We start from the raw sequence: 20,758 nt of genomic DNA, 5'->3' as shown, positions 1-20,758 counted from the left end.
GCACCAGGTGTGCCCTCCCGCCTCATCTGACCCCCTTTCCCTCAGGCCTTCGACGACTTCATCTTTGCCTTCTTCGCCGTGGAGATGGTGATCAAGATGGTGGCTTTGGGGCTGTTTGGGCAAAAATGCTACCTGGGTGACACCTGGAACAGGCTGGACTTCTTCATTGTCATGGCGGGGTACGAAGCCTCATCTCAACATGCTTGGGAAACCCTGGAACCTCAGCCTCAGGGCTGAGACCTGAGAGAGGCTCAGGTTTGACAGGATGCACACGTTGATGGCCCCCATGGGGCGGCGGGTGGCGGTGATAGGAGATGGGGACCCCTCCCTGAGCACCCCTGCTCCCCCAGCATGATGGAGTACTCTCTGGACGGACACAACGTGAGCCTCTCTGCCATCCGAACCGTGCGTGTGCTGCGGCCCCTCCGCGCCATCAACCGAGTCCCCAGTAAGTGTCTCTCCCGCCCTGGATAAGAGTTCAGCCTGTATTCTGCTGGCCCCGCCATGTACCCAGACACCAGCAGACTTGGCTGTACCAGTTTGGGGTGAGCCTGGGGGCTGAGAAGGTTCCCAGTTACTTCAGTGTCTAGTGAGGGCCTCAGGCAGGTGGAGGTGCGTGTGAGAGTCTGGGCTTTCAGGGACACTCTGCAGCCCACTGTCCATCCATACAAGGAAAGTGAGTTCAGGGCTTCTGGAACAAGAGGGAAAGAAACACACTGCATGCTCCCACTACACATGGAGGGAGAGCTTGCAGGAAGTCACGTGGCTGTGCTTGGGGCGTGGCCTGTCCCAGTGCTGGCATCTGCCTTCACATGTGGATAGTTCGGCGTCTTTCTCTCAGTAGCTGAATTCAGATGTTCAGGTTGGAGGTGGAAGGTGCACCACCCATGGAGCTGTACAAGGTGTGCGCGTATGCATGAACAGGTGTGGTTCCTGGATCTACCTGGGCATTACACACCCCTTTTCAGCTGCCTGATCTGGACCTTTTGGCCTCAACACTCAGCCACCCATTGACCGGCCTGGCCTTGGCATCTGAGATCAGATAGGGGTCAAATGCTCTGTGACACTGGGCAAGTTACCAAACCTCTTATGAACCCCAGGCTCCCTCTGAAACACTGGGGTGCAGGATATATTTTCCAAGGACATCAATGGGTGTTAGGTGAAGGAGGCACATGTACAGTTAGGAGGGCTCTACCTAGCACCCTCTGTGTTCCGCCTACACAGCAAACCCCGTGAATCCTCCACCTGGTTAACCTGTGTGCTGGAGCAGAGATGAAACCTAGGCCTGCACCCATCCAAAGGGTTTGCTCTTGGGGTTAAGTGTCCAGGTGACTCTGGAATTCTGTCTTAGCCAAGACGAAATGTTCCTCACAGCAACCCCAGCACCCTCAGGTCTACCCTGACCCCTAGATCACATGACCTGGGGGTTGCATGATCACATGACCTGGTTGGTTCTGTCTGCCCCATGAGACAATTTCTCCCTGGCTGAAATGTTAGTGCCTCTAGAAGCTTGGACTAGAAGCCTGTGACCGGAGGGCCCTAGTTGTGTGGCCCAGTGCTCTGCCCACAGCCTCAGTTCACCCAGTACAGATTTTGTGCTCTGTGTTCTTTTGATGTCTGAGAAGGGGCAGACCCAGGATGAGGACAGGGAACCTCAGGCCACTTCTAGATTTGTTCAAGTTCATGCACCACCCAGCAAAAGGGTCTTCAGAGTTTCTCTGAGATATTGCACTGGTTCATACCTTCCCTGGGCCCTGATGCAGGCCCTCTCTTGCACTGGGAATAAGAAAGCCCATCCCCACAGCAGAACCCCAGAGCCCAGTGTGCCAGGGTCACCACAGAACCTGCACTGGCCTTTTGACTGGTCCACTGGGGCCTTGGAGATGTTGCCTGATGGGATGGACAGGTTTGCCCTGGCCGTTTGGGGCTGCAGCCTGTGGGAGTCCATCAGGCCTTGCCCGGCCCTGGCCTCTGCCCACAGATGGCCTTGATAGTGGTGATTTGTGAGTAGTGGGCTGGGCTTAAGAGGAGGCGCCCCTAGGATGCTGAGCACTGGCCCCGCCCCCTCAGGTATGCGGATCCTGGTCACTCTGCTGCTGGACACGCTGCCCATGCTTGGGAATGTCCTCCTCCTCTGCTTCTTCGTCTTCTTCATCTTCGGCATTGTTGGGGTCCAGCTCTGGGCTGGCCTGCTTCGGAACCGATGCTTCCTGGACAGCGCCTTCGTCAGGTGTGCAGGGCCCCACCTCTGGTGTACAGCTCTACCCGCTCTAGCCAGCCATGGCCCCAGAATATTCTCTCTTGATATCCCGCCCTTCAGGCTTCACCGTCAGGGCGATGCTTTTCCCCTTCTGTAGGTCCCGCCCCCCAAAGGGATCCTCCCTCTAAGGCTGTTCTTCTACCTTACCTGGACGGACACACACACACACACACACACACACACACACACACACACACACGTGCTCTCCTTGGATACCCATACAGTGAACCTGGGTCCTAGCTTGTGCTGAGGTCCGAGGACAGGCCATAGGTGCAAGTACAGCCCCCAGAGACAGGATCCAGGTGGGGGTGAATACATAGGTACGCATGGTGGTTCAGGGGCAGGCTCTAGGAGAGCCTGGGTGGAGGCTATTTTCTCTCAGAAGTTTTTACTCTGAGTGAATGTGAGGGTTTGACACCAGGTGTCCTTAGTCTCAGAGGTCCTGCCTGAGGGAGGCAGCTGTGCTTCTCCGCCTACCCGTTCCTGGCACAGTATCCCCGGTGGCTGCTGCCCTCTGGCCTTGCTTTTCAGCATCTGCCTGACTAAAGAGCTTCCTCAGTGTAGACACCCTGTGCCAACATGGCATTTGCTACACGGGGATGAACGTGTGCCCAGCCCCTTCATCCTGGACCCTAGTCTACAGCATTAGAAGATGCATGACCCAAGGCTGACCTGCTAGGGCATCCCTGGAAAGTGACCGTGCATGGCTCTGTGAGGCACTCTGCTCTCTGCTAGGCACTGCTAGTGAACTGTCTGCCCCCTTCCAGCTCCAGTCAGTTACTTGTGCACGAAGCCTCTAGACACCTTATAGGCCAAGGTGCCTGCTGCTCTCTGTGTCGTTGGGTCTCAGAGCTTCTTAGAGGCTCGTGGATAGGAGTATAGGGACTGAAAAAGAGGAAGATGGGGGGGGGCATTCATGAGGAGACTGCAGGGAACTGTTGGAGACACCCTGCTTGGCTATGCTGCCAGCCCCACTTGGAAGGACTCATTGTCAGGTGGGATGTTGTGGGCACCATGGGAAGGGACTGATGGTGGTTGGTCCAGAGGCCTTGAGATGCTTCAGGCGTGGCTTGTCAGTCACCACTGCCATGGTAAGACTCCAGCTGGGAATCACATTGTCTACCCAGTACCCTTTCCCTCATCTTCAAGTCTAGGGCCCAGTTGAGGAGTAGAGGGAGTTGGTTGATGGGCATGTGGGATTTAGGCTCAGCAGTCCTGAGTGAGACTGGATGAGTAGATGGGGGAGGGGAGTGATGTTTGCCCAGGAACCCCTAGCGATGCCCTGGCCCTTCTGTAACCCAGGAACAACAACCTGACCTTCTTGCGGCCATACTACCAGACGGAGGAGGGTGAGGAGAACCCTTTCATCTGCTCCTCCCGCCGTGACAACGGCATGCAGAAGTGCTCGCACATCCCCAGCCGCCGTGAGCTTCGAGTGCAGTGCACACTCGGCTGGGAGGCCTATGGGCAGCCACAGGCTGAGGATGGGGGTGCTGGCCGCAACGCCTGTATCAACTGGAACCAGTATTACAACGTGTGCCGCTCGGGGGAATTCAACCCTCACAACGGTGCCATCAACTTCGACAACATTGGCTACGCTTGGATTGCCATCTTCCAGGTATACTGTAGGGATAGCCTGGGGTTACCTGGGGGTGTGTGATGGCACCCCGAGGAAAGTGCCCATACTGGGGTAGGACACGCACTGCTGTCCTTGGGGGCCGGAGAATGTGGGCCCATGTCCAGCTGCCTGCCTCCCCAGGTCATCACACTGGAGGGCTGGGTGGACATCATGTACTACGTCATGGATGCCCACTCGTTCTACAACTTCATCTACTTCATCCTCCTCATCATTGTGAGTGTGGGTGTGACCGGCTGGTGGGCATCCCGAATTTGATGGGAGAGGAAGCCATATCCCGCCCCTTCCCCCTTGACGTTCATACATTCTGGACCTCCTAGAGTGCTGTCAGTAGTACAGAGGCAGCTGCGGGATGGGCTTCGGTGGGTGGGCAGGCAGGGGGCTTTTCTGCTCAGCCTATGGTTGAAGGAAGAACTCAGGATGGGAGGAGACCTATATGGCCCCTAGGCCCAAGGCTCAGAATCTTCAGAACAGTCAGTCCCAGCCCCCCCACGTCCCCCACTGTACCTCTAGCATAGCATTCCCACAACAAACATGGGATCTCCTAGCAAAGCCCCCTGTAGTGAACACGGATCTCTGGGAGTCTCTCAAACATCCATCACCGCACACTTCTTTGGCCCATGACTCCCCATTACCATTCACCCCACACACAGCCCCCCAAAGCATCCATGTCTCAGATGTAGTTTTATCTTGCCCCCCAATATCCCATGGTCCTCAGATAGGACGTTATCCGTTCATCGAACAGACGTTTCCAGATCCCTGGATGCTTAGGGAGCCGCCTGCAGGGCCCCGGTAAGAAAGGGATGTCATACAGTTGTAGTCTCAGACAGCCCACAGCAGGGACAAGGGGGGAGTCAGCAATGGCAGAACTGGCCATAGAGCTTGTCTGGGAAGGCCCCGCTGAAAGCCAAAGGACAGTGTGGCTGCAGTGGAGGGCTTGTTGAGGACAAACCTAAGGATCAGGAATTCATGCAGGACCCCAAGGGGAGGTCCCTGACCCATTATCACACAGTTGCAAAGTACCTATAGTAGGCCACTTCCCAGAATATCAGTGCCTGTGGCATTGTGACTAGGCCCCAGTCCCCAGAGAGGTTCGGGCTGGGCTGGATGCGGAGGTGCTGGTAGTCACACACACCCTGCCACAGGTGGGCTCCTTCTTCATGATCAACCTGTGCCTGGTGGTGATAGCCACACAGTTCTCAGAGACAAAGCAAAGGGAAAACCAGCTGATGCGAGAACAGCGGGCCCGCTATCTGTCCAACGACAGCACTCTGGCCAGCTTCTCAGAGCCCGGCAGCTGCTACGAGGAGCTCCTCAAGTATGTAGGCCACATCTTCCGGAAGGTTAAACGCCGTAGCCTGCGTCTTTATGCCCGCTGGCAGAGCCGCTGGCGTAAGAAGGTGGATCCCAGCAGTACCGTGCATGGCCAAGGCCCTGGGCGGCGGCCACGACGGGCAGGCAGGCGTACAGCTTCAGTGCACCATCTGGTCTACCACCACCACCACCACCATCACCACCATTACCACTTTAGCCACGGTGGCCCACGCAGGCCCAGCCCAGAGCCAGGTGCTGGTGACAACAGGTTGGTCAGGGCCTGTGCGCCACCCTCGCCGCCATCCCCAGGCCATGGGCCACCAGACTCTGAGTCTGTGCACAGTATCTACCATGCTGACTGCCACGTGGAGGGGCCGCAGGAACGAGCCCGAGTGGCACACTCCATAGCCACTGCTGCTAGCCTCAAGCTGGCCTCAGGTTTGGGTACCATGAACTACCCCACCATCCTACCTTCAGGAACAGTCAACAGCAAAGGTGGCACCAGCTCACGACCCAAGGGGCTACGAGGTGCTGGCGCCCCAGGGGCTGCAGTACACAGCCCTCTGAGCCTGGGAAGCCCCAGACCCTATGAGAAGATCCAGCATGTGGTGGGAGAACAAGGTGAGGACCCAGCCCCGCCATGTTGAGCAGAGTGGGGACCCAGGCAAGGCAGGTCCTTGGTCCTGAGTATTCCGGGCCCTCATCCCATTGCTCCAGGCTGACCCCAAGAGGAACTGTCAGGCCATTTCTTTGTATCTATTTATCTCTGAAACACTGCCCCTTTCTATGTGGAGAAACTAGAATTGGGATTGTGCTGGAGGGGAAATGGAGACCAGAGTCTCAGGGCCCTGGGTACTGCTGCAGTGGCCTAGCCACAACTGTTTATGCCTTTGCCTCACAGGACTAGGCCGAGCCTCTAGCCACCTGTCAGGCCTGAGTGTGCCTTGCCCCCTGCCCAGCCCCCAGGCTGGCACGCTGACCTGTGAGCTGAAGAGCTGCCCATATTGTGCCAGCGCCCTGGAGGACCCCGAGTTTGAATTCAGTGGCTCAGAGAGCGGGGACTCGGATGCCCACGGAGTCTATGAGTTTACCCAGGATGTACGGCATGGGGATTGTCGGGACCCTGTGCAGCAGCCCCATGAAGTGGGCACACCAGGCCACAGCAATGAGCGGCGGCGGACACCACTGCGGAAGGCCTCACAACCAGGAGGGATAGGCCACCTCTGGGCATCCTTCAGTGGCAAGCTACGTCGCATTGTAGACAGCAAGTACTTCAACCGAGGCATCATGGCAGCCATCCTCGTCAATACTCTGAGCATGGGCGTTGAGTATCATGAACAGGTGTGTGTGTGTGCAAACACGCCCTCCTTCCCCTGACCCCCAGGGCAAACCAGGGCCAGGCTTGCAGGATGATGACACCAGTTTTAGAAGCACAATTCAGGGTCCCTGTGTCTGCCTGGAATTCCTAGCCCTTTCCTGAGGTCTCTGAGGGAGCCATCTGATCTGGGATTTTTAGGTTCTGCTGAATGATCCACACAATACCATTTTGGCTCTAATTCAGCCACTCTCCCCCTGTGGGAGGGACAGGTGACTTGAGATCACCACAGACTACCCCCTCCACCCAGCTACCTCATCCCAAGGGGCAAGCTTTTGCCCAGACTCCCTCGGGAGGGGCTCCCTATGACTCCTCAACGTTCATGTCCTTGGGGAACTGAGGCTAGAAGGGGTCGGCAGCATCGGCTGGTTTTCAAGGAGGACCAAGGGTTACCTGGGATTCCACACCTGCCTGGATGCTGTAGGTCATCCTTTTCTTTCCTCAGCACCACACTAGGGAAAACAAGGCAAAGCCTGGTGTGACAGGCATTCCTGGGGGCCTTTCCTTGTTGTTGTAAAAATATGTAAATAAAAAGTAGAGTTGTCTTTTACCCGTTTAGGTCTGCACAGCGGTGCCCCAAGATATCTGCTAGGTATCTTGGCGGAAACACATCCCAGCCGCACACTTTCCTACACTCAAACCCTCACATAAAAGAACACACAACACAATAATCTTTGACCCAATTGGTAAGATGTAATTGCCCACTTAAACATACAAAGCCCAGTACCTTCGATCCCTTAGGAACATTGATAACAACCTGTAAATACACAGAGCAGAATCTTAACGTCACCTGCCATGGCTTCTCACCCTCTCCTCCTCCAGTCTCCTCCTCTTCCTTCAAACTTCTCTCCCGCCCATCTTTCCTTCTCCTCCAATGACAGGCCTCCTTCTATCCTGTACCTGCCCCTCACCTGTACTTTACAAATTCAATGGGGAGGTGGCTCTGGTGAAGTCACCTGAGTTCTGAGTAGTGACAAGGCAAGGCAGCTGTCCTTGGGGCAGTGGAATTAGCATCAAAATACAGATAACTTCAGGGCAAACCACAACATTTCCTCTCCTTTTTCTTACCTCACAGTAGGTAGGAAAAAAAATCTACCCACTGTGGCCTTAGGCAGACCTAGGTGGGTGAGGATAGGTCAGCTCCATCTTGAACCCCTGTGTGCATCATATGTGAAAATGCTACCCACATCTAGCTCACGTAATACACATGGACGTATAATGCACGTGCATGATTCCACTGCACACATGCATGAACAGTCACACACATCATGCATATGCCGACACCTACCTATCTACATGGAGGCCAGTGCACGCGCATTTGCACCTCGAGCACAATTCACCTACCAGCCTGAAAAACACTTCACAGTCAGGCAGGTGCGTGTAAACTCATGAGTATGACGATATGGGCGTGTTGCCACACATCAGGTGTCCAGTACATGTACGTTCATGTTTGTGCTCAAATTGTGCTAGAGTACACACGCCCACACTGTCCAGCATTACAGACGTGTATGTGTGAATTCACACATGGAGGTCACAACATTACAGGTATAGGCAGACATACATGCACATACACCTACACGTGGAGGAGGGTCGTACACTCACAGTAAGAGAGCTGCTGGGGTCTTCTTGAGAGGAAGGGGAGGTGAGACTGTAGTGCTGTCCATGTGCCTCCACAGCCCATCCTGAGGCCTCAGCACAGAGTGTCAGTCAGACCTGGCCTGCATTTACAGAGCCTGAAGAGGAAGGGGCATCTTGGGCAGCTTGGCAGCTCTTGTACACAGCTGTCATTCCCGAAAGGTCAGGATGGGGGGCTGTTTGAGTGGAGAGCATGGAGAAGCCGGCTGTCTGTCTAGACGAGACGTTCTCAGGCCCTAGATCCCCTTTCTAGCCTGGTAGGCACTCTTCACTGAGGTGCTGGGAAGCCATCAGTTCCTGGCAATCTTGAGGCAGTAAATTAGCTTTTGTACCTGGGTTCTGTGCCCCTCGAATGGGAGGAACCACGGTGGGCCCTGACCACCTCTCCTGACCATAGCCTGAGGAGCTGACCAACGCCCTGGAGATAAGCAACATCGTGTTCACCAGCATGTTTGCCTTGGAGATGCTACTGAAGCTGCTGGCCTGCGGCCCACTGGGATACATCCGGAACCCCTACAACATCTTCGATGGCATTGTTGTCGTCATAAGGTAGGGCCCCTTCCCACCCAGGTCGGAGGCTCAGGGAGCCCCATTCGGTAGGCACCGAAGAGAGCAAAGTGATGGAATTCATAGTGTGCAGGGCGACAGCCTGAGGCCCCTGGTCATACATGTAACAGACCAGCAGGCCTGAACTCCCACCTTGGAGCCTTGTCTGTGTTGTACAGTTGGTAGCCATGTCTATATGGGGGGGCTGGCTTATGAGCAGAGTAATACTGGTCCTGGGGTGGGGGTGGGGCTGCATTTACAATAGCAAAAGGAGCACAGAATGATGGGAACATTTGAGGTTAGGCCTCTGGCTCCTTTCAGAGGAGGAGGAGGGTCCTGTGCCTGATGGTTTGAACATACAGATGAGCCAGGCATGTAGAAGACTGTCTGTCAGTGATGGCTGGGAGCCAGCGCCTCCCTGAGACTGACAGGGCTGCTCGCTGGGCCAGCTTTGGTGTTGAACGGAGGCTACGGTGGCCCCCAGACTGGCCATCCTGCCTGCAGGAAGAGAAGATCCCAGGGGTCACAGGATGGGCTATCCTGACCCTCACACTACCATCCCGACCCACAGTGTCTGGGAGATCGTGGGGCAGGCAGACGGTGGCCTGTCTGTGCTGCGCACCTTCAGGCTGCTGCGGGTGCTGAAGCTGGTGCGCTTCCTGCCGGCCCTGCGGCGCCAGCTCGTGGTGCTCATGAGGACCATGGACAACGTGGCCACCTTCTGCATGCTCCTCATGCTGTTCATCTTCATCTTCAGGTGGGTGGGGCCCAAGCTCCTCCCTCAGGCAGCACTGACACTGATGCTAAGGCCTCGGGTGTAAGGGGGGGGGGGTGGCTCTCTGCTCTGTGAGGTCCGCAAATGCAAGCCCCGGGGATGGTGCCAGGCTTTTAGTGGGTGTTGCTTAGCACCTTGTGTGTGCCCGTCTCGACCCTTGGGGACAGTGTGGAAAAGTGAGCATCTCACAGGCCACTGAGACTGTTTGTCCCCATCCCTGTCCAAAGGCAGAATGGTGGCCTTTGTGTCCACCCCTTTAATGGCCAAGGCCTTTTCAGCTACAGAAAACTTGTTGAGCCTCAGGATTGGCCCTTACTGAAAACACAGGGTGTGTGCGTGTGAGAGGGGCTGGCAGCTGACCCTGGCAGAGCAGGTCCTGGGCCCCTCCCACTCAGTGCCCATCCCCCTCAGCATCCTGGGCATGCACCTGTTCGGCTGTAAGTTCAGCCTGAAGACAGACTCTGGAGACACCGTCCCTGACAGGAAGAACTTCGACTCCCTACTGTGGGCCATCGTCACCGTGTTTCAGGTACAGCCCCAGGTGCCCCTTAAAGCTCCAAGGAGCCAAAGGACTGTAGAGACCCCCGGCTCTATCCCCCAGGGAGGTACACAGGGTCTCCCTGTGGGACCAGAGCCATTTCGAGCCCTGCAAACGCCTGTCCTTGCAGATCTTGACACAGGAAGACTGGAACGTGGTTCTGTACAACGGCATGGCCTCCACTTCGTCCTGGGCCGCCCTTTACTTTGTGGCCCTCATGACCTTTGGGAACTATGTGCTCTTCAACCTGCTGGTAGCCATCCTGGTGGAAGGTTTCCAGGCAGAGGTGAGGGGTGAAGAGGATAGAGTCTGGGTATGGAGGTGTTTTTGCCTTGGCAGACTCCCCCACATCTTCACGCAGCAACCTCTAGGCCCTTACATCCACTCTGTGCTCCTAAGCACAGGACTTGGGCTGGGGACAGAGGGTCCTGCTGTGGGACTCTCCACACTTACCGTGTGTTGCCTGGGTGCAGGGTGACGCCACCAGATCTGACACCGACGAGGATAAGACGTCTACCCAGCTAGAGGGAGATTTCGATAAGCTCAGAGATCTTCGAGCCACAGGTATGTGCTTAGATGGTGGAGACCAGGGCTGCTCAGCCTATGGGATACAACCCCTTTGTGGGGAGTGTGTCACATACCAGACAGTCTGCCTATCAGATACTTGCGCTACGATTCATAACAGTGGCAAAATTGCAGTTACGAAGTAGCAATGAAATGATTTTATGCTTTTTTGGGGGGGGAGGGGGTGTCACCACAACACGAGGAACTTACCTTAGAGGGTTGCAGCCTTAGGGATATTGAGAACCACTGGTGTGGACTGAGGCAGGGTTCTGGTAGGTAGTTTCCTACTGCTGGGACCTCTGGAGGCTCAGACAGCCCCTTCACCTCTAGAGATGAAGATGTATTCACTGGCAGTGACCCCTAACGGGCACCTAGAGGGCCGAGGCAGCCTGCCGCCGCCCCTCATCACTCACACGGCAGCTACGCCTATGCCTACTCCCAAAAGCTCCCCAAACCTGGACGTGGCCCATGCTCTCCTGGACTCTCGGCGCAGCAGCAGCGGCTCTGTGGACCCCCAGCTGGGGGACCAGAAGTCTCTGGTAGGGACCGACCCCAGTCTCTGAAATAAGGGAGGGTCCCTGTAACACCCCAGCCCTGTCTAGGACAGCCAGGGTCATTCTGTTTCTGAAAGCCAGGGTGTCCGTGCCTGTGAAATGATCGTAGGGACACGAGGGGGGAGTGGGCGTGTGTTAGGATACCTTCTGCTTGCCGCAGTGTGAGGTTACAGCAGAGATAAACGCTTAACCAAGCAGGCTGGAGAGACGACTCCGAGGTTAAGAGCTCTGTCTACTCTGCCAGAGGTTTGCCAGTCCTGGCTGACTCTGGGTTTCTGTGTCTAGCTGAGTCAGGTGTTATCTGAAAACAGGACATCAGTAGTGCCCTGGTAGAGAGCTTGCTTGCCACGTGTGACCAGGCATCACAGATGTCCATGATAGCAGTTGACAGTAATATCTGGGGGAGGTCCCTTCTATTCCAGAAACTGGTTTATGTGGTGATCCTTAGGGGTGTGCCAGTCTGCTTACTCCCTGCCACCCCTCAGGCCAGCCTCCGCAGCTCCCCTTGCACCCCATGGGGCCCCAACAGCGCTGGGAGCAGCAGGCGCTCCAGTTGGAACAGCCTGGGCCGCGCACCCAGCCTCAAACGCCGCAGCCAGTGTGGGGAGCGCGAGTCCCTGCTCTCTGGAGAGGGGAAGGGCAGCACCGATGACGAGGCCGAGGACAGCAGACCAAGCACGGGAACCCACCCAGGGGCCTCGCCAGGGCCCCGAGCCACGCCACTGCGGCGTGCCGAGTCATTGGACCACCGCAGCACGCTGGACCTGTGTCCACCACGGCCTGCGGCCCTCCTGCCGACCAAGTTCCATGACTGCAACGGGCAGATGGTGGCCCTGCCCAGCGAGTTCTTTCTGCGCATCGACAGCCACAAGGAGGATGCAGCGGAGTTTGATGATGACATAGAGGATGTGAGTGGGTGAGACAAGGGGGCGTGGACTATACTCAGCCGTCTCAGGGCTGGCTCTTCAGAGCAGAATTTGAGGCAGGCATTCCGGGTATCATTCATGGTGACTCAGAAGGGAAGGGAGCAGGCCAGCCAGGGCAGGGGTCCAACTTCAAGTTTGTCCCAGGTTAGGAGTTACTGCCCATCGGGGGCCAGGCCCCCAGCGTCAGGAGCTGCCTCTATGGTTGAAGAAAGGAGGCAGCTCCTATTGGCCAGTCAACACTTAACATTTCTGTGGCCTCCCAGCGGGGCCACCCTCCTGTTGTCTAAGTAGAGAAGGTGAGATGGTGGGGGCAGGAAGTAGCCACAAAGACTGGCCTGAGGCGGGGAGGTCAGGGTAGTCTTATGCTAGGAGGCAGCCAGGGGGAGGGGTTCTACCATGACCCAGAATGCATCTGTGTCCCCAGAGCTGCTGCTTCCGTCTACACAAAGTGCTGGAACCCTATGCACCCCAGTGGTGCCGTAGCCGGGAGTCCTGGGCCCTGTATCTCTTCCCACCGCAGAACAGGTGAGCCACCCTGCTGGGAGGGCAGAGTGAGCTGGCCTTAACCCAACCGGTGGCCAAGCACTTCACCTCAGGCAACAGGAACAGCCATGGAGTCTGTTCGGGGGGGTCTTCTCACCTCAGGCTACGCGTCTCCTGCCAGAAAGTCATCGCACACAAGATGTTTGACCACGTGGTCCTTGTCTTCATCTTCCTCAACTGTATCACCATTGCTCTGGAGAGGCCAGACATTGACCCAGGCAGCACTGTGAGTCTCCGAAGGCAAGCTGGCCCTCTGGGTGGGACAGGGTGAGGTGGACTTGGACCTCCCACTGGTCTCTCCCTGCAGGAGCGGGCCTTCCTCAGCGTCTCCAACTACATCTTCACAGCCATCTTCGTGGTGGAGATGATGGTGAAGGTATGATGTTCCCCTCCCCGCTTGGGTCTCCGTCCCAAACTGTCCTGTCCTGGGGCTCTCTGCCAAGCCTTTACATGGCTGCCCCTCCCCCAGGTGGTAGCCCTGGGACTGCTGTGGGGTGAACATGCCTACCTACAGAGCAGTTGGAATGTGCTGGACGGGCTGCTTGTCCTGGTATCCCTGGTTGACATCATCGTGGCCATGGCCTCAGCTGGCGGTGCCAAGATCCTAGGCGTCCTGCGTGTGCTGCGCCTGCTGCGGACCCTGAGGCCTCTGAGGTGGGGTGTAGGGGGCAGGGGCCACCCATATACGTCCAGGAAGGACCCAGAAGCCCACCCCCACCTCTGCCCAACTGTGTGGCTCTCCAGCCCCACGTTCACATCACCCTGGGGGGGCCTTGCATGAACCATCGCTTCTGCCCACCGGTCGCCCTCTTAGATCCCCTCTGCCTGGGTGCAGGGTCATCAGCCGAGCTCCAGGCCTCAAGCTGGTTGTAGAGACTCTGATATCATCGCTCAGGCCCATTGGGAACATCGTCCTCATCTGCTGCGCCTTCTTCATCATCTTTGGCATCCTCGGGGTGCAGGTGTGTGGCCCTGGCTCGCCCAGAGTCTGCCCCACCCTGGGCCTCTGCTCCCCACTGGTGGGATGGGTCCTGTCCTCCCCGGTTGGGTGGTCAGCACCTCTAGTTTGGAATCTTAAGAGGCCTGAGGTAGGCAGGTCTGTGGGCCAGCGGTTGTGCCAGGCTCTCTTGAGTAACAGCCCCTTCCGGTCAGCTTTTCAAGGGCAAATTCTACTACTGCGAGGGCACAGATACCAGGAATATCACCACCAAGGCCGAGTGCCATGCTGCCCACTACCGCTGGGTGAGGCGCAAATACAACTTTGACAACCTGGGTCAGGTAGGTACGGGTGGTGTGCTGTGTGGCCACAGAGGTGACCACTTGTGCGGGGGACATGGTTACCGTCCTTAACCCTTCCAGTGACTCTTACCCTCCCACACAGGCGCTGATGTCTCTGTTCGTGCTGTCATCTAAGGATGGCTGGGTAAACATCATGTATGACGGGCTGGATGCCGTGGGCATCGACCAGCAGGTGAGCAAGGCTGGGACCATTCTCATGGGTGACCTTGAACAAAAAATCCTGCATGTCTTTGGGACTGGAGCAAGTCGCCTCAGAAACCTTCCCCCAGAATTTCTGGCTGCCATGGTGCAGCCCCTTCCTCTGGCCCTACAGGTCAGTCCCAGGGAGGGCTTCCGGGCAGGAAGGAGGATAGTGGGGGACCCACCTTCTTGTGTGCTGCAGCCCGTGCAGAACCACAACCCCTGGATGCTGCTCTACTTCATCTCCTTCCTGCTCATCGTCAGCTTCTTCGTGCTCAACATGTTTGTGGGCGTGGTGGTGGAGAACTTCCACAAGTGCCGGCAGCACCAGGAGGCTGAGGAGGCTCGGCGCCGGGAGGAGAAACGGCTGCGGCGCCTGGAGAGGAGGCGCAGGAGTAAGGCGGCCCCCAAGGTGGAGGGTCGGTACCTGAGAGCATGCTGTGTGGCACCCAGCTCTGGGCCTGCAGCGCCCCCAGCCCAGATGGCTCTGCATGTGGCCACCTTGCATGGAGGCCAGGTCTTGGAAGAGGGACCTACCAGAGTGAGCCGCTGGGGTGCCTGCTGTGACAGGATGCAGGGTACCCCCACGAGGGCTCAGGAGAAAGAGGGGACACTCCCAAGCCCCTCATGAGTTGGAGAGGCAGGACAGCGGGCCCTAGCTTGGGAGCACGGAGGGCTTCCCACACAGTGTCCCCACCACAACCGCTCAGACATGTCCTTGTTTTTCCAGGCACTTTCCCCAACCCAGGTACCTCCCTGCTCTGCATGCTCAGCCTGCTGCTACTGCTGCTGTTGCTATGGCTGCAGTGGGAAAGATGGGCGTCATAGGCCTCCAGGGGCCACCTCAGGGTGGGGCACAAGTGCCAGGGTGCTGGGTGCCAGAGGGTGAGCAGAAGGTTTGCCCACCAGTGTCCGTGTTGCTGCCCCTGCCCTTGCTTGGCCCTCTTCGTGGCTAGCATGTGCACACGTCTGGCGAGCCCAGAGAACAAGGTCCATCTTGGTTCCCCAGGCTTCCTGGCTGCTCCCTGGCATCTCAGCTGGCTGCTGGCCCCCTGGCTGCTTGCACTGAGCTGAGTTTGCTGATGACTGCATGTTGGGCTGAGGAGCATGCGGGTCCAGGGTGGGATGGTTGCCCATCAGACCCGTTCTTCCAGGCCCTGAGTGTGTGGTTCTAGGCCGATGTGGGTTCTGGGGTGCAGGGTGACTGAAACCCTCACCGGTGGGACTCCTTAACTACACTGAGGTCCCCTAAGAGTTGGCTGCTGCAGGCACAACATTTAGTGTAGATAAGCCTGTGGGGCTGCGTGTGGTGAGGCCTACCCCAGGTGGCCTCCTGTCCTGACATCTGCCTCGGGCTGGCTGGAGGTACATCCCAGGCCGCAGGCGGTCACTAGTGGCCCCTTAGAGGCTGGGAGGAGCTGAGCCTGAAGGCCAGGGATGGCTTCTATGTCATCTCTGTCCAGATGGAGCCTGCTGAGCCCAGACAGGGAGATGCCTGAAGCCCCGTGTTGTGAGCACACGGCTGATGATGAGGATGGTCCCCCCTGCTCCCCAGACTAAGCCTCAGAGGAATATAGGGTCTAGGCAGGCACTCACGGAGGGAGGCTGGGACGGCTCATCCAGCCCTGGACACTGTTGGAGGCCCCGGTCCTGCTCCCTGGGTATAATGTACTCCTAGGAAACACTTCTTAACAAATTGAGGTCAGGGCCTCTGTCTGGCAAAGCGGGGAGGGCACAGGCAGTCGCTCAGCATCCGGGTGGCTCAGCCATTCCCCTTTTCCACAGAGGCCCAGCGCCGGCCCTACTACGCAGACTATTCACACACTCGCCGCTCCATCCATTCGCTGTGCACCAGCCACTACCTGGACCTCTTCATCACCTTCATCATCTGCCTCAATGTCATCACCATGTCCATGGAGCACTACAACCAGCCCAAGGTGGCCAGAGGCAGGGGCTGGACCGGGAAGAGGGTCCCCAGCAGGGGTGGGAGGGACACAGAGCTTGTGGTCTAACACCAAACTAGGGGCTAAAACTCACCAGGGCTCTGTCTGCAAGTGTGGGCACTGACGAGGGCCAGCCAGGGACCTCGAATATGAGGGCCACTGTCCCTTTCATGGCCCTCCACTCATATTCAGAAATGCTTCCCTCTGCCCTCCCCTGGGGAGTGCGGCTGGCTCGCCTGAGCAGAGCTTTTTGATGGGGTATGGGCAGGGAACACCTGATCCCTTTTCCTAACATCCTCAGCCTGCTCATGTGATAGCCTCAAGCATGCCACAGGTATCACGGAGCTGGCGCTCAGGGATCAAGGAGATAGGGCAGCTAGGAGCCACGCATGGCACCTCAGACAGCCCCTCCTCTCTCCTCAGTCCCTGGATGAGGCCCTCAAGTACTGCAACTACGTCTTTACCATCGTCTTCGTCTTTGAGGCTGCACTGAAGCTGGTGGCCTTTGGGTTCCGGAGGTTCTTCAAGGACAGGTGGGTGGCCTTGGAAGCAGGGCAGGTTGGGGCCGCAGGTGGCCTGGGACAGGCTGCAGGTAGTAGGGAGGAGGCCCTTTTCCCCTATGGGGTGAGCTTTGGCTGAACTGCGGCTACTCCAGGCCATGGCAACACAACACTAAACTTCCCCCACGGCCGGCCAGGTGGAACCAGCTGGACTTGGCCATCGTCCTCCTATCCATCATGGGCATTGCGCTGGAGGAGATTGAGATGAACGCCGCCCTGCCCATCAATCCCACCATCATCCGCATCATGCGTGTGCTTCGAATCGCCCGTGGTAGGTGGCCCCTGCGGGCCCAGTCCAGGGTGACCTAGGCTGTCAGAAGGCCGCAGAGTGGGATGGGCTACAGACAGGCTACATCCTCAGCAGATGCTGGGATGTCTGCAGCCAGGGGCGGGGCCTTGGTCTGTATCGAGAAAGCAAAGGGAACTGTGTTTAGGGGCCCCTGGGCTTCTGGCTCAGCTTGGCCCTGCTGACTGACGTCTGCCTCCCGCCCTAGTGCTGAAGCTACTGAAGATGGCCACAGGCATGCGCGCCTTGCTGGATACTGTGGTTCAAGCTCTGCCTCAGGTAGGTTGGGGTCCAGCAACCCCGAAGACCCAACACAAGCCTTCAGGGGACAAGCTTCCGGGAGGGCTTGGCGTATGTCCCTTGCTTGCTTGCTTGCTCTGTCCTGAGGCCAGGCTCATGCCCAACTGTTTGGCTCAGCTGATCTGGAAGAGGTCGGAGATGGCACCCCCGCCTGGGCCTCAGGCTCTAGGCAAGAGCATTAGTGACTGGTACCTGCCCAGCTGGTGCATGTGGGAGGTAAGGGGCCACATCCAGGCCAGCAGGGTCCCAGGTGAGCTTGCCAGTGGACAAGAAGTCTCCAGCGGCGGGTTTGAGTCAATGCAGACCAATCTCCTGACTTGCTATACCTCCAGCCCTGCCCGGGGCCTCCCTATCCCTGGACTGCAGGACACCCCTGCAGTTTTGAGTTCCATCTGCACCAGGCGGGGACACCCTGGAAGACATCCACACACACTCCACAGCCTGTCCTGCAGCCCGGATACCCCTGCACCTGCACCCGTATCCTCCAGCTGACGGGCCGCAAACTCAGCATGTCCCTATTCACCCGGCTCCCCATGCACTTACTCAGCCCACAGCAACCTGTCTGTCGTGATCCCTTACACGCATTTGCCCACTCTCCAGCCCCCTGGACTGCCTGTCTCCATCTTGCCTGATAATGCCTAAGCAGCTCGGATTTTGAGCCCCATCCGAGTGACTTTGCACCATGTTTGCTGTCCATGGGGTTGGTGAGGGAGACCTGGGTAATGCCCTGAATAGGAGCTGAAGCAGATTCAGGGGTGTGGTGTGTGCAGGTGCTGGGGCTGGGCAGATGCTCATGGGTGGTTGTACCCCTGCTAGTGCTCCTGTCCACTGAGGACCAGCCCAGTGTGGGGACTGAGGTGGCCCCTGCATGGGGTAGGCATGACCCCTGAGTGGGACCCCCTAAGCTTTGGGGACCAGCCAGAGGGTAGAACAGCTCCCAGGACAGCTGCCCTGAGAATCGAGGAGGGGCAGAGGCTGACTTGCAGAGGGATACTGGGTCAGAACGGAGATCTCTGAGGATGGGTGACACCCAGGAAGGCCGAGGGGCTTAAGTGGAGCTGCAGCTGGACCCTCTTCCCGGGGCTGGGATCGGTGGCGGGGCAGGCCAGCACAGGCCTGATGTTGTTCTGCTTCTCTCTTGTGTAGGTAGGGAACCTTGGTCTTCTTTTCATGCTCCTGTTTTTTATCTATGCTGCCCTGGGAGTGGAGCTGTTTGGGAGGCTAGGTGAGTGTGGCCACACGGTGCCTCCCCAGGAACGTGGCTTTTCCGTCTGCCCCACCCCGCCTCCCCACAGGTTGATGGAGAGTACAGGGTACTGGCCTAGGTAGACCACAAGCCTCTAAGCGTGTCCTCAGACCGCTGTTCACTTTCACCTCACCAACCCAACACTTAGAGTGGGTACACATAGAGCCCATGTACACACACACACGTACACGCAGGGACACGTTCCCACGTCTATAATGCACCGGTCCACACTCAAACCAGCCAGGCAGGCAGGGCCACATCCCAGGGTGAATGTGTACCTTAGAAGACATGCACACGCTCACACATACCCCTGCCTCGCCCTGAACATTGTCCCAGGAAATGTCAGTGATGTGTCTTCTGTATTGTGACCTAAGGCAAGTCTGCGAGCTTATCTCATCTAGGCCAAGGGCATGTTGGGGACTCTCTCCAACTCTACTAGGCCCTAACTGTGAGGATCTTCTGGGGGCCTTCATATGCCCCGGATGGACAGAGGACATGCAGGTTGTCACAGCCCGTTGTCTACCTGCCCGGACAGCTGAGTCCAGGCATGACTCATACCTAGTCATCAGACATAATCATCTCAACAGTTATGAATCCTTTCTTCCCTGCCTTCAAGTTCCCCAAGATAGGTCTGGGATCCAGACTAGGCGGCCAGGCCACCTTGTACCCCAGACAACTGCATTGCTTGGTATCTACTACCCATGAGCAGGGAGGCCAGGCCTAGGGCTTGAGGGTGCTTAGCAGCTCAGACAGTGCTGTCTGCTGAGGACAGGTCAGTGTACAACGGAGGCCTGGGTCCCAGCCAGCCCGACATGGGATGTGTGTGCTGACCTTGTCCCAGTCCCCCAGAGGCCGGCGTGCTCTGAACAGGTGGGGACGCTTCTTTGCAGAGTGCAGCGAGGATAACCCCTGCGAGGGCCTGAGCAGGCACGCTACCTTCACCAACTTCGGCATGGCCTTCCTCACACTGTTCCGAGTGTCCACTGGGGACAACTGGAATGGGATTATGAAGGTAATTGCGAGGCTGCTCCTCTCCCAACCCCGGTTCCTGGCTCTGACAGAGAGGGAAGACAGAGCCGTGGTCCCACTGCCCGCCCTAGGATACCCTCCGTGAGTGTACCCGTGAGGACAAGCACTGCCTCAGCTACCTGCCCGCGCTCTCACCCGTCTACTTCGTCACCTTCGTGCTGGTGGCTCAGTTCGTGCTGGTCAATGTGGTGGTGGCCGTGCTCATGAAGCACCTGGAGGAGAGCAACAAGGAGGCCCGCGAGGATGCAGAGATGGACGCCGAGATCGAGCTGGAGATGGCACAGGGGTCCACAGCCCAGCCCCCACCTACAGCACAGGTAAGGCTTCTCAGGCACCTAGGGTTGTCCCAGGGGTTCTGGGGCTGAGGGATGCTGCTGAGTGATAAGCAGCCTCCCTCACCACAGGAAAGCCAAGGTACCCAGCCAGACACCCCGAACCTCCTGGTCGTGCGAAAAGTATCTGTGTCCAGGATGCTCTCGCTGCCCAATGACAGCTACATGTTCAGGCCGGTGGCTCCCGCGGCTGCCCCACATTCCCACCCACTGCAGGAAGTGGAGATGGAGACCTACACAGGTAGCATCTCTTTGGGTATGGACTCTGGCGGGGACAGCAGGGAACTGGGACTAGGCAGGGAGGATGGGCAGATGGGAAATTGGGCAGCATAGCAGGGGAGGGTGGGTGGCAAAGATGGGGTCCACGGGCCTCGGGCCACATGGTTCAGATGCATCCCTGCCTCAGGCCCGGTCACCTCTGCTCACTCGCCACCCCTGGAGCCCCGCGCCTCTTTCCAGGTCCCATCAGCCGCGTCCTCCCCAGCCAGGGTCAGTGACCCCCTTTGTGCCCTTTCACCCCGGGGTACACCCCGCTCTCTGAGTCTCTCACGGATACTCTGCAGACAGGTAAGGGAAACCTTCATCTCACAGGTCTTTGGGGGGGGAGGGGGCTCCATGGGGTGGGGTAGCATGCCTGGAGGCTCAAGAGGACATGTGCTACAGGTATCTTTGGACTTGGAGTTTAGTGGGTCTCAGGCCAGCTGTGGTAGCATAGTCCCTCATGGGACTCAAGTCCCTTTCTTAGGCAGAAACCTCAAACCCCAAAGTGGCTAATGTGCCTGCACCACCCAGCCTGGTCCATAGTCTCTGCCTGACCTTCCCCCTCAGTTCCCACTCCCTGTTACAGGAGTCTCTCACAACATGGGAGCTCTTGGGAACTTCCTGTTCTTGGAGTACCAAGTTGGGCTGTAGGGATC

The 20,758-nt window shown here is 57.6% G+C and overlaps 1 protein-coding gene across 5 annotated transcripts in view; it reads left to right on the top strand.

The window, feature by feature from the left end:
• Cacna1h (calcium voltage-gated channel subunit alpha1 H) overlaps nucleotides 1-20,758 on the top strand; it is a 57,688-nt gene that overhangs the window by 34,792 nt on the left and 2,138 nt on the right. The window contains exons 2-33 of one of the 5 annotated variants that reach the window (XM_063268284.1): nucleotides 46-179; nucleotides 351-448; nucleotides 2,071-2,230; nucleotides 3,563-3,878; nucleotides 4,020-4,112; nucleotides 5,042-5,831; nucleotides 6,112-6,551; nucleotides 8,618-8,769; nucleotides 9,338-9,523; nucleotides 9,953-10,070; nucleotides 10,210-10,365; nucleotides 10,553-10,643; nucleotides 10,974-11,182; nucleotides 11,683-12,105; nucleotides 12,548-12,648; nucleotides 12,769-12,892; nucleotides 12,974-13,042; nucleotides 13,136-13,320; nucleotides 13,502-13,628; nucleotides 13,819-13,944; nucleotides 14,048-14,137; nucleotides 14,348-14,540; nucleotides 14,876-14,893; nucleotides 15,931-16,082; nucleotides 16,512-16,621; nucleotides 16,786-16,919; nucleotides 17,143-17,217; nucleotides 18,385-18,459; nucleotides 19,371-19,492; nucleotides 19,581-19,826; nucleotides 19,899-20,082; nucleotides 20,248-20,408. In XM_063268284.1, coding sequence (XP_063124354.1) covers nucleotides 46-179; nucleotides 351-448; nucleotides 2,071-2,230; nucleotides 3,563-3,878; nucleotides 4,020-4,112; nucleotides 5,042-5,831; nucleotides 6,112-6,551; nucleotides 8,618-8,769; nucleotides 9,338-9,523; nucleotides 9,953-10,070; nucleotides 10,210-10,365; nucleotides 10,553-10,643; nucleotides 10,974-11,182; nucleotides 11,683-12,105; nucleotides 12,548-12,648; nucleotides 12,769-12,892; nucleotides 12,974-13,042; nucleotides 13,136-13,320; nucleotides 13,502-13,628; nucleotides 13,819-13,944; nucleotides 14,048-14,137; nucleotides 14,348-14,540; nucleotides 14,876-14,893; nucleotides 15,931-16,082; nucleotides 16,512-16,621; nucleotides 16,786-16,919; nucleotides 17,143-17,217; nucleotides 18,385-18,459; nucleotides 19,371-19,492; nucleotides 19,581-19,826; nucleotides 19,899-20,082; nucleotides 20,248-20,408 — 5,658 coding nt within the window. 5 annotated transcript variants of the gene reach the window in all.

This window comes from Rattus norvegicus, chromosome 10 (assembly GCF_036323735.1).
Source record: "Rattus norvegicus strain BN/NHsdMcwi chromosome 10, GRCr8, whole genome shotgun sequence".
Lineage (NCBI taxonomy): Eukaryota > Metazoa > Chordata > Mammalia > Rodentia > Muridae > Rattus > Rattus norvegicus.
The sequence above is the reverse complement of the archived record's forward strand: the minus strand, read 5'-3'. Positions and strand labels throughout refer to the sequence as shown.